The 13,444-nt window shown below is 38.9% G+C and overlaps 1 protein-coding gene across 3 annotated transcripts; it reads left to right on the plus strand.

Moving 5' to 3' along the window:
- The first annotated feature begins 5,328 nt into the window (after positions 1-5,328).
- Positions 5,329-9,755, plus strand: LOC137711113 (putative sugar phosphate/phosphate translocator At1g12500). 3 transcript variants are annotated; one of them, XM_088695823.1, is made up of 2 exons: positions 5,329-6,862; positions 9,444-9,755. In XM_088695823.1, the coding sequence occupies exon 1, from the start codon at positions 5,700-5,702 to the stop codon at positions 6,780-6,782; it is 1,083 nt and encodes a 360-aa protein (XP_088551949.1). In that variant the 5' UTR covers positions 5,329-5,699; the 3' UTR covers positions 6,783-6,862; positions 9,444-9,755. The 3 variants fall into 3 exon arrangements, with proteins under 3 accessions (XP_088551949.1, XP_088551950.1, XP_088551948.1); XM_088695824.1 differs by lacking the exon at positions 9,444-9,755 and adding an exon at positions 8,496-8,746; XM_088695822.1 differs by lacking the exon at positions 9,444-9,755 and adding an exon at positions 6,944-7,241.
- The last annotated feature ends 3,689 nt before the right edge of the window (positions 9,756-13,444 follow it).

Here is a 13,444-nt window from a genome sequence, read left to right on the forward strand (position 1 = left end):
TTCTAATAAGATGGGTAGGTTGTGACAGCCCGTTCCGAAAATTTTAAAACGTACGCGTGAAAAGACGATTTTGCCTCTAGTGTGATTTTTTTTTTTCGTTGTGTGGTTGTTTTGAGCTTGGTGTGGTTGGTTTTGCACCACACATTTTCCCCCACACCTTCCCTTCACCCCTTCCCCTATCCCTGCACCCATCCTGTGCCATTTCCCTTCCCATTTTTATATCCCTTGTATGGACACACCCCCAAAACCCATGTAATCTTCACAGATTAAAGAAACAAAGTACATATCCATGCTCGTGAGGTCCATTGCAGTCCAACCATACCCATTTCAGGTAAGGATACCTTCGTTTTCACGTCGAACTCGGGATACTCGATTTTTGGTACTGTTCATGCACACGTAAATTCTTATGTTTTTGGGAATTTCAAGCTTGTAGGAAGCTTGGTGAGGTCCTTAGGAGGCTCGGGGTGGTTCGTTTGAAGGTTTTCGACGTCGGGATCACGAGTTTCGAGGTTGGCCGGAGTTGGGGGTATTTTCCAGGTGAGATTTCGTGGATTTTAGCACTTGAAAGTGGTATGATTTTGTTCCTCTCATTGTAAGCTTCAATTTGGTACCAATTTTGTGAAATTTGGTTGAAAAACGAAGAAGATATCACGATTTAAAATTTTCCCGATTTTCCGGCACCAGCGACGGCGCCGGTGCCTCGCCGGAGAAGACGACGGGATATTCCGTCAGTTTGGACGGAATATTCCTAACGCCGTTGACAGAATCCGTTAAAGTTAACGGAATATTCCTGACGGCGTTAACTGACGCCGTCAGCGTGCCAGGCACGTGCCAGCGCATGGCCGGCGCGTGTGGCCGTGCCTTGGCCGACGCGTGGGGGCGCGTGCGGCGGTGAAAAATTATTTTAAAAATATGGGGATGTTTCTGAGATTGAGTAGATCACGTTGGTGTATTCATACACCCCATTTGAGCATTGTATGAGAAGTTATTTCTTAAGTTTGGTTATGTGCTTTAAAATTAACGTTTTTATAGTTGTTTCGCATATAGGTGAATCCTTCCACTTACCAGTGAGTGGGCTTTTGGTTTTCCGTATATACCTATATACTTATATTTTTCCCAGAAATTGAATTGGAAAGTTTAATTGTTTATATGCCATGCATATAGTTTTGCTGTTGTTTATGCATTGTTAATTGTTTATATATATGCATGTTTGGTGTTGCGGACGCACAGGTAAGTGCCAGGTGAGTTGTGATTTATGTTTACATTCAGTAGTGATTTGAGATGCATAGAGAGCTCATAACCTGCACTCCCGGTGTTAGTGCTCCCGCCCAGAGAGTTGGGCATAGTCCTTCACGTGATGTTCACCTCCCGCACCACACGCTCAGCTTGGATCCAAGTTAGGTGCACAGTCCTGTCGTACAGACCACTTTAGGTGGTTCCAACTCGTAGGTGACCCGCGATTATTCGCACAGCCTTCACGTGATTGTAGCACTTGAGCGTATATATATATGTTACACCCAGGCTTGTCATACAGACCACTTTAGGTGGTTCCAACTCGTGTGCAGGTCTAGTTAGTGAGATGGAGATTTGAGCTCTAGATTCAGCCGTACAGGTCACGTTAGGTGACTCCAGCTGACAGATTATATGATATTGATGCGTTATTACCTGAGCACTTGCATTTTACCTTGAGGTTTTGGCATAGTATATTCCTGAGCATGACTTAAGTGTATATATATATATATATATATATATACACACTCTATTTTCTGGGAAGTATACAGGTTTTACGGCGAGGGGTTAGAACTTATTTATTAAATGGTTTTCGAAAAGCTTTGTTTTTGCCCACTCACGCTTTTGTTTTGTGCCCCTCCAGGTTCTAGTTGGCTAGTACGTTTGGTGGTTTCCCTGAGGATTTCCCCGGCATATCTGACAGACGATCACCAGTGTAGGACCACCTTCGGGTGTGCTTTTGTTGCGTCATTTTCTCCTGGACTGCATTAGGCTTTTATGCTCTAAACTTAGTGTCGCACTTACGCTTGCACTTGTTTGTTATTAGTTTGTGTAAAGCTAGTTTTTATTTATTTGTACTATTTATATTATTATTTTATTAGCTTCCGCACTGTGCACATGGTTACGTCACTTCCACGTGACGGCTAGCATGCCCTGATCTCGATCGGGGTGTGTCATTGTGTGTGACCACAAATCCAATATTGTAGACAAAAGAAAAGATTTTGATTAGAATTTGCATCTCTTGGAAAATAACATAGAAGCTGATTTTTATGAGTTTTTGTTTGCTTACCATTAAAAGTACAATAGTGCCATTGACGGTTGGTTGTTTGTCTTTTTTTCCTCTTTTGTGCTCTATCAACTGCTATCATTAGGTACATCGCTATTTTTTTCGCCCAGTTGTACTGATTTATGTTTGCGATGCAGTTACAAGTCTTGGCCAAACTCCAAGATAGTTTCCCTGCCAAGCTCCCAAGAAGCATTTTGTTGAGCAAAAATTAAATGATGAGGCAGGCTGCATCTTCATTTCTTTCATTTGTACCAGTAGTAGATACAATTGAATGCAACTTTCAATGTATCAAAAATTTACTTTCTGCCAATTCTTTTCATATCTAAGAAGTATTTCTCAACAAATCTGTTTTCTCTTACCTTTGGAATTCTTGTGTCTCTTATTGACTGAGAGGCTTGTTTCCCTCAGTTTAAGATCCTAAATATGCGTTGGACATCATCAACATGTGCTTGACTTTATCCATTCTTAAAATTTGAACATTCCTTTTTCAGTGTTATACCAGTTCACTATATATATCATATCCCAGTCTGATTTCCTTATTTACAATTCACCTTTTACGTATGCTTTTAAAAGCGTAGCAAAATGTGACTTATATATGAACGTCAAGACTTCGAGATTTTCCCCAAATTTTGTCTTGAGCTCCTGTATTTTTCTGTAAAGGCCAGGAGATTCAATCTTATCTAAGCATAGCTATCATCAATTGTCCGACGCTTTATAGCAGGAGGTTTTTGAGACGCTTTCTTTTTCGTTGCTTAATGTTTCTCTTGTGGCGGCATCTTCATAAGAAAAATGGAACGGTAATTGGTAATTATTAATCAAAACTATGAAGTCGTTGAATGACAAACTGACTATCCATTATGTAGATTCAGAATCATTTAATATAGATGGTAGATGTAGAATCATTTAACACACAAGGTAGATAGAGAATCATTTGACACACAAGGTATATGCAAAATCATTTGACACACAAGGTAGATGCAAAATCACTTAGCACACACGGTAGATGTAGAATCACTTAGTACACATGGTATTTATGTGCATAATCAATTTACACACAAAAATAGTAGTAGAATCAATTTACACACAACTGGTAGTAGCAGAATCAATTTACACACGACAGGTAGGTGCAGAAGCAACTTACACACAACAGGTAAGTGCAGAATCACTTACAAACAACAAGTAGGTGTAGAATCACTTTGGCATAAAAACATCTTGGAAACACTAAAATGTATATTCAAAATAATTTTACAGACAAAAGCTAGACGGATAATATATGCTTTTACTCACAAAAAGTAGACACATAATCATTTATATCCAAATGTAGTTGAAGAATCACTTTACACATGAACTATAAAAGCGAAAATGATAATGCATGCATACGAAACTGCGTTTCACAGAATTCGAAAGTGTTTTTTTGCAAATACAAACTATAAATCTAAAAATGATTATGCAAAAGAACATTTTTTAGTAGTAGGTACCATGTTTTTGCAACAGAGTTGTCACTGAACTTCTACAAATTCACCTGAAGTCTATGTATTACTTACTGAAAGCATTTAACATATTGGAATCTATGAAATTTTTAGGGTTTTTCTGGGAAGATTTCTAAAATGAGAGAGCTTCGTAATGATTTTTTTTTTGGATAAGTTGAATGAAAAACCATCAGTTCGTGGTTTTGAATATGGCAGATGGTTCGTTTTATAATCTAGGGGCAGGGGTCGGAATTTGCTCAGTCCAAATTACAGTCCATTTCTTTTTGGTTTGGGCTTGGTTTTATGATGTTCGGGTTTTTTGTCTCTTATTGTAATGTTTAAAAGGTTGTGAAGTTGTGTGAAATATGGTATATGTTTGTGTCTCTATAAGTAAAGCTCCCTTTATTTATCGATTTACTATAACTCAAAATGCATGAAAAACATTAGTGCACATGACACTTTACTGTAGTAGTAGAAAGTAATTATACTTTTTTTTTTTTTTTTTTTTTTTTTTTGATAAACAAATAATATATTAAATACTTAAACATCTAATACAACCACTAGCTCCAGAGTCGAATCTAAGGGTAGTCAAAGCCTTAGGGGGCAACCAGTAATCCCAGAAGTAAGGGTTCACAAGAGAAAAACCAACATGAGCAAGAGCATCAGCAACAAAGTTTGTCTCCCTAAAAATATGATGCCAAGAAATCTCGACAAATTCTTAACATGTAATAAATTGACATTGAACTCGTCATCAATGAGATTTGAACTTAAAACCATTTAGAAAATTTGAAATCATTCACATGTTGAAGAGAGTATGAAAAAATTTGTAGAAAATATAGTGCTACAAACAAGTACTATAGTTTGACTAATTCTTCTCCAATTCAAACTACTAACAATTTGCATTCCATTTAGTCATTAACCGTTGTAGTTGAAAATAAGCAAACTTAATTTAGAAGATATCTTCTTGGTATTTACCAATAATTGTTGTAGCCAAAACAAACAATAAATATAAAAACCAATCACTCAGCAAAGATTTCACTACAAAAGAAACCAATCCTAATAATAAAAGGAGAATATAAGTGTATTTGCAAGTGGAGGGAGATTGATAGAATTTTCCTCATATGGGTTGCTACTTTTTTGTGGCACCCACTGTTTTTTTGGGCTAGATGTAGACCGATTTTATGTTACCTAAGAAAGAAAGTTGCTAGCCTCATTGTTGGATCTAGCCCCATTTTCCGGTTCATTGGAGATAAAATTTCTCGCTAAGGTTGGAAATGTAGTAGCTTCATGGAGGATAAAGCTCTCATTAGGATGCTCTTAAAATTAAATCCTGAAGATTCATTTCATTCCCGAAATCAATTAATTCGTTGCGGTTGGTTGGGACTTCTCAAACACATGTGTTTATAACCCCACGTTAATATTTTTTTATTTTTTATTTTTTATTTTTTTTATAGATAAAAAGTTAAAATCTTCGTTAGATGGCTATTTAAAACTATGATATAGTAGTATTCATTTTTACTTGCAAGTGACAAGTTTTAGGTTCGATTCCCATGAAAGAGAAATTTGAATCACATTATTATTAACTCATTATGAAATGAAGGCCAAACAAAAATTAAAACCCTCCGTCACGAGCCGCAGAGTCACCCGCGACCAGAAAATCACAGTACAGCTAACTATAAACACCGACACTCTAACTCCCCTCGCTTTTCAAGGAATCTTAGTTTAAATACACCCCCATCCTCATCCAACATCTCCTACCCCACCCTCTTCCCAAATCTAAATCTCCACCGTCCGATCACACAGACCAAAAGTACCAAAACCCCCAAGTCCTCAATCGTCATCCCACGTCTCAATTTTTCAGATCTGAGAGAGAAAGTGAGATAGTGTTCCAACTGTTGGGGTGCTTGAATTATTTTATTCCCATTTTGCCCTCGATGGTGGAGGCACAGACATGGACGACGCGTCGTATGAGCAACCCGCGGCTGCAGGACACGACGTCCCCCGACCAGGTGGTCGACATTCCGGCCACTCCCCCCGGCGACGTCCGCAACGGGACGAGCTACGGGTTCTCCTCCGCCGTCGGATCCCTCCTCTCCCCGACAATATCGACGGCGGCGATTATTGCATCCTGGTACCTGTCGAACATCGGCGTCCTCCTCCTCAACAAGTACCTCCTCAGCTTCTACGGCTTTCGCTACCCGATCTTCCTCACAATGCTCCACATGATCTCCTGCGCCGCCTACAGCTACGTCGCCATCCACCTCCTCGAGATCGTGCCACGTCAGCACATCCTCTCCCGCCGCCAGTTTTTCAAGATCCTCGCACTCTCCGCCATCTTCTGCTTCTCCGTCGTTTGTGGCAACACCTCCCTCCGCTACCTCCCCGTCTCCTTCAACCAGGCCATCGGCGCCACCACCCCCTTTTTCACCGCCATCTTTGCGTTCGTCATCACGTGTAAAAAGGAGTCCGCCGAGGTCTACGGTGCCCTCCTCCCCGTTGTTTTGGGAATCGTGTTGGCCAGCAACAGCGAGCCGCTGTTTCATCTGTTCGGTTTTTTGGTCTGCGTGGGTTCCACCGCCGGCCGGGCGTTGAAATCGGTGGTGCAGGGGATTTTACTCACCTCGGATTCTGAGAAGCTCCACTCCATGAACTTGCTCCTCTACATGGCGCCAATGGCGGCCTGCATCCTCCTCCCCTTCACTCTCTACATCGAGGGCAATGTGGCGGCGGAGACGGTGGAGAAAGCGAGAACCGACCCCTTCATTGTCTTCTTGTTGCTGGGGAACGCCACGGTGGCCTATTTGGTTAACCTGACCAATTTCTTGGTGACCAAGCACACCAGCGCGCTCACACTGCAGGTTCTCGGCAATGCCAAGGCGGCGGTGGCGGCAGTCGTTTCGGTGTTGATATTCCGGAACCCGGTCACGGTTATGGGAATGACGGGGTTTGCGGTGACGATCATGGGGGTGGTGCTTTACAGTGAGGCAAAGAAAAGGTCCAAAATTACAACCCATTGACAGAGACGAGCATAAAGATTGAAATTGAAAGCACAAAAACCGAAAAAGAACCATTCATTTTGACTGCCACAGAAATTCGGGTACGAATTTGTTCAACTTTTTTCTTTCTTACTCAATTGATTTTGTTTTTATTATTGTTTTTTTATCTGTGGAATGAAAAGAGGAGGAAGATTTGGATCAAATGTGAAGTGGGATTGGAATGTATAGGATGGTGAGGAAAAAGAGGAAAAGTATCTGCTTTTTTGAGCATTAAATTGTTGGTGATAGGGAGGAATATGTAAGTATTTCTCTTTTACTTGACCCTTTTGTGTAACTTTATATGATATGCTGCATTTTGAATTGAGCACATACAAGTATTTTGATGGGAAGGGAAAATTTCTCCTCCAAATCCAAATTGTAAAACATGTTCTCTCTTCTTTTGCCCGTCTACTGATATGAAATTTTAGCTGATTTCTCTTTTGGAAGAATGTTTAGCTTATTCGTTTTGATTTCAGTGTTTCATTGATGTAACTGTATGAACTATCGGTCTAAATGGAGCAATTCTGCACAAAATGAAGTGCTTGTGTTGCAGGACTAGAAAAAACAAGAAGTTTTCCAGGGTGTATATTAGATTATTGAGTATCATGATTAGGTGGAACTATAGGGTCTTAGCCTTGCGACCGCTGCATATTGGGTTCGAAACTCCCCCCTCTGAATCCTGTAGTGTATCAACATCTAATTCGGTGGCACTATGTTTTCTAGGGTTCTGATTGTATCATCTGATTTGATAATTATGTTGAATGAAAACATAATTTTGCTAAATTATTGCTACAATAATTGCTTTGCTGATGATATCAGAGTCACCATCAGCCTAGAAGGATTGTGATATAATTATTTTTCTTTCCAAAATTATTGAGCTTATTAGGGACACCAATTGGAATAGGAAAACTGTTTGATGAGAAAAACATCTGATTGGCCTTGCTTATTTGACTTTATAGCTACTCAGGTGAAGGATTTTTTAGACTTTGGATCATCTTTCTCTCACTAAAGAAGATGTGTCAACAAGTGATTGGATTTACTGAAATCAACAAGTAGTTGAATTCATGGAAATCCAGGAACAGTCTCCAGATGAGAACACGATAAAGATTTCATGTTGTTACCCACAAGTTTTGGTTAAGAAGTGAATAATTCCTGTTAGGCAAGATTTTCTATGATCCTCTAGAGTATCTGATACTCCAGACTTTTTAACCGTTAGATTTGATTGAAAACATAAGCATAGAATTTTTGACATAAAGTCCGGAGTATTCTAGCCTTCGGAGTACCATAAGGGTAGTGAAGACATAACAACATAAGCATTTCAAAGCCCAAATGCTGTCTAATCAAACATGGATTTCAACCAAAAAAAAAAAAAAAAAAAACTCCGTATTTTTCCTCTTTGAGATGTTGGTATTGGATATGCCGTGCTAGGCTGCCTTATCTGTCTGTCCTAATAGCTTCCACACCTTAAACTTGGTCCTTCCAGGCTTCCATTAACTCCTCTGGGTTCATGGAATGTTCATCCCTCTAAAAACCCCATCTGGTTGGGAATATGTTTGTGTAGATGACTGCCAATTGGCAACTTCCCATTTGCTGCAAATGGACTAGTTGCTTCATTCTTCTGAGGGTTTTAAGCATGTGGCTTATGTTTTATCCCATGACTTTGGTGTCTGATAATGTGGCGTTTTCTGGAAGCAGGCAGCCTTTCAGCATCAAGGAGGTAAGAAATTAGGACAAGCAATCTATTTGCACTTGGTGTTGGTGGATCTGGTGGTTGAAACTTACTTGTCCGGTGCTGGTATCTTCAGTTTATTGTTCTAGTTTAAGGTGTTTTTAGTTCTTTTTGCTGCTCTATAGCATGTTATAGGCTTCATTGCTAGGCTGGTAGTTTATGCGAAATTTAATTGACAATACGTCTTGTAACCATTTGTAATGCATTCTATCGCTCATCACATGACCAAATGTCACGTTATGAAAGATAGACACGAAGAGAATATGCAACTGGGGATAGCTAAGAATCTTCTCAAATTTAGGGGTGGGTTGGATTAGTATTATGTGCCAAATGTAAAGAGATGAACATTTTGATCTAAGGAGGAGTATAAAGCTTGTGAGAGAACACTAAGGACCTGTTTAGTGGGCTAGATGAGATGGGGCCTTAAGGATAGGATTGAATTGGCATGAATTGGTTAGGCTTTGAATCCCCGTCCATTGTTTGGTACATAACTGGATTGGACTTAAAAAATTTATTTTATTTTTAAATTTTCATTTATTCAATATGACATATAATTAATCAAAACAAATAAACAACCTTCAAATTTGATAATAAGAAAATTATATGAAGATACATCCATATGGCTATCCAGAAAAGTACTATTTTTGAAATGTAACCACCAAATTAAAATTCAAACCTTAACAAAGTTTAAATTCTGAAAATTCAAACATATGGGATAACCAAGTTCAAGCATTTTATGCATACGTATAAAATGTAGCTAGGGAAGTTAAATTACCTACAAAGTAGAAGGAAAATTGAATCTCAACATTTTCTTTAAGCATATAGTATTGGGATTCCTTTCTGTATGTACCACTAGAACTAACTAACAAAACATTAGCATAGCGAGCTTAAGCCTCCTGTGTGATAATATATAGGTACTAGCTAGCTGAAACCAGATGGCTTGTGCATCTTTCAGCAGGAAGAGCAGGATTGCAGTCGAGGTTTCTCAATGCCCACTCTATTTCCCTCCCATTGGCGTATCGGTCGTGCTTGTAGAAAAGCGTTCTTCATGTTGTGGCATATACAGCAGGAGCTCTTTGTGAAGATCACATTGGCGGAGGATTATCTCCGTCAACATCTTATATTGATTTTTTATATAGAGACAATAAGACAAAAAACAAAGTGTGAGAGGAGGGAGGAAAGGAGACGGAAGAGAATCCTACTCTGATCAAATCAACCTTCTCTGACGCCAACTCTCACTCTCCATTAACAAAAACCATACGAGGCATCCAACAATTCATGAAATCCCCAGAGAATTCTAAAGCACCATCTTTTGTACCAACATTGAATTGAAAAATTATAGAGCGTACAAAATAAAAATCAAATATCCACCAATAATTAACAAATTTAATACCCAAACAAGTACACATCAGGCTAACTCTGGACCAAATTTTCCGTTACAACCCTAGATTCAGAAAAACCGTAGTACCCATGTTTCAAATTCGAAGAGAGGAGGGAGAAGAGAGAATTACCTTGAACAAAAAAGAGGAAATTGCATAAAGATTGCAAAATCAGATGCTTGCAACAACGCCCGATGGTGCTATGACGATTGCGCGACGTTGCTCCCAACAGCCCATCCCCGTTGTACGACCAGATCAAAGATGAGCTCGTTGAAATGAAGAAGAAGACAATGCCAAACCGAAGAGAAATCGAAGACCAAACCGAAGAAGATCGCACAACGAAGAACAAGAATTTGCGCATAGAGGAAGAAGAAAGATCCGGAGACAGGACTTGTAACCCGTATGTGAGGATGGGTTACATAACCTCTCCTATTTTTCCTATTTCGAACTTGTAGCCAATCCAGTATGTGTTACAATTTTCTCATCAAATATGGGTTGGGTTACAAGTTCAATTTAATTGAAAATAACTCATCCTAGTCCACCAAAACAGGGCCTAAAGGGTTTAGGGTTAGAGGTTAAGGGTATAATAGTATTTTCGAAAGAAAGTGCCTTCATTTCTTTAGGATGCAAATTATACAAAATGTGGAGAACAATTCATACAAGAACGGGACTTGGCTGCTGAAGAATCAGCAGCCTGCTGATTCTTCAGCAGCCAAGTTCTATCCTTCATACAATGAGATTGCAAAACTCACACTTACTAATAGCAGGAAGAAATAAGCAGTCGCTCAAAAACAATGTTATTGAAAAACAAAAAAAAACTACGAGACTAATCCGATGGTAAACCCGCGATGAGCCCACGAAAACCCGGATATTGATCATGAGCCACCCGGTATCTTGGTTGCAAGTTAAAACCTCTAGTTGCTGTATCCCCAGTTGGGGCTAGGGCTAGGAGCAAATGACGATGGAAACACAGTTATAAGAAGCTTCTACTTCCTTGATGCACAAAGCTGACCAACACCACAAATGTACCATTTTCTCCCTGGGGTTGCAAGGGTGACCACGTCATTTCCACTAATGAATGGCACAAGTAGTGTTACACTTTTTATCTATTTATACCATCACTTGTATCATATTTCTATTATAGGTAAGGCCCGCAAACGTATGTAAGTCTCATCTCTGTTAGAGAGATGCTACAAATGATGGTATAAATAGATAGTAAGAATATTATTTTTGCACTGGCACACTGTCTAATGGAGCTGCACATTGTTGAAACCCAGTGCCATTCACTTTGTACACATCGTTGGCTCCCTTTCGATACTTAAAAACTGCATAAGATCAAACATCACAATTTATAAATAAACGAAATGGCATAGTGTATAAGAAATTTTCACCAAGCCAAATAATGATTTTGATCCCTCTAGTCTTTGCAAAGTTTAGTTGCCTCGTAGTATCAATTGTCGTGATTTTAATCCTTGAATTATTTTTTTTTTTTAAAGGAGAGACAACTGGTGGCAAATCATGGTTATTTATCAATTCTAGAGGCCGGAAAAACTTACATAAGCATTTTAATTCTTGAATTTCGGTTATTACTATAATACATGGACCTAAATTGCAACAACTGAAATTATATGGACTAAAGTTGAACACTGCTGAAATAAACAACAAGGACCATAATCATACTTCTGCCTAATTTAATGTATCACATTAGTTTAAAGAAGAGCTTAATGTTTTTCGGTTTACAAGGTTGTCGCCAACATAGAACATCTCTCTCCGAGCCCAAGCTTGGTAGTCAAAATCAATGGTCCAACCTTGGTCGTCACCGACAACAACATATTTTGTCAAAATTGTAGGGGTAAAGATTGATAGAATGGCAAGGATAACGAAGAGTTGGGAAGAGGCTATCAGGGTTTGTATCAACTATTTGAGTTGCTTAATCTTGTACGTTAATTGTTGGTTTTTATAGGTCAACAATTTCCTTGACCTTCTGGCATTGTAGGCGTCAACCACCATACATGATCTTACGACTTTTTGAAGACTTGCGTTTTTGGTAAATAGTTGCCAGGGCTTGGTCACTGTGACTCCCTTTGTGGGGGGCACCCCTTCTTTCGAAAGTACGAGGCTAGTTTGCTGAGTTCCTTAGAGAAAGTTGTCTCGCGCCCCTAGGTATACTCGACCTACCCACCTGTATTGGTTTAAGGTACAAGTACCCTTTTGTTGAAGGTTGTTCGAGCTTTTTCTGGGAGTATGACATGGGTTACTTTAGCGCCATGGCGCCTAGTACAAGAACATTGGCTCAAGGCATTTTCTCCACCCCTTCTTTCCCTAAAAAATCAGGGGCACGCCGCGTCCTTGAACCAATAACCATTTTTGGGCTAACTTAGCCTCCTCTGTTCCCTGGGACCAACAAGGGGTAGTTTTTTTTTTTTTTTTTTTTTTGGTTTTTTGTGTTGACGTTTTTTTTAACAAATATGTGATGATGTTAAGCTAAAAAGTAATGTTAGGTAAACTAAATTTGATTATCCAAATAAGTTGCGAAGCTAACAATTTTATAGGGTTGTAGATCGACTTGTCTCCCATGAATTTTTTTTGTAGCATTGGGTCTGTCAACGGACGGCATGACCTGCCTAACGGTACCAATTGATTTGCGAGGCTAAATGCAACATAAAAAACAAATGGTACACCACCACTCTTTTGGAAGATCAATTTGGTTTTTGGTGAAGCTATTCAAACAAGGGGTGTGTTATCTTGGTTTTTGGTGAAGCTATTTAAACAACGGGTGTGTTGATAACATACCCCTTTTTACTTCTCTCACACATTTTTTGTTTTCGGCCGTCGGATCAGATGAATTGAAGAAGATCAACGGATATAAATTAACAAGAATGCGTGAGAACTAAAAAGGGGGTCTGTGGATAGCACACTCCTTCAAACAATTGGATTCCTTGTGGGACCGGGAAACTTGCTTAAATTTACAGTTGGCCTGTCCTCTAAATTTGGGAATTTTATTGGTGAAAATAAAATTTTGTAGGGAGGATGTAAGTTAGCTTTACCCAAAATCACAACTAAGCCAATTATAATATAACGGTTTAGGTTGGTTCAGTTCGGATTTGACAAAATTTCCTAAGGAAATTGAATTAAACCAAACCATCGTTCAACGACTTCATTTATTATTATTATTTTATTTTATTTTATTTTTTTTAAGTTTCATTTCATTTCAAAACAGAGTTTCAAATCCCTACATCAATTATAAAACAGCTTCTTCAAAAAGTAAATATAAGATGAGGTCCGGAGGTTCCTCAAATCAATTACACGGCAAACTCGAAGTAGGGGCAAACCGTGCATTTTTCCTGCATTTTTCTCGTACATCTCAAAGCATCTTAAAATTCGACTGTAGCGAAGCTCATACACAACGGCTAATGAAGGGCGGGATCGCATTCATGCAATCAAACATTACATATACAATTTTTTTTTTTTTAAGTACATCGATCAGCTTTCAAAATCAATATCATTATATAGTTATTAGTCAATTAAAGGAATAT

This window comes from Pyrus communis, chromosome 6 (assembly GCF_041283825.1).
Source record: "Pyrus communis isolate YQ-2024b chromosome 6, ASM4128382v1, whole genome shotgun sequence".
Lineage (NCBI taxonomy): Eukaryota > Viridiplantae > Streptophyta > Magnoliopsida > Rosales > Rosaceae > Pyrus > Pyrus communis.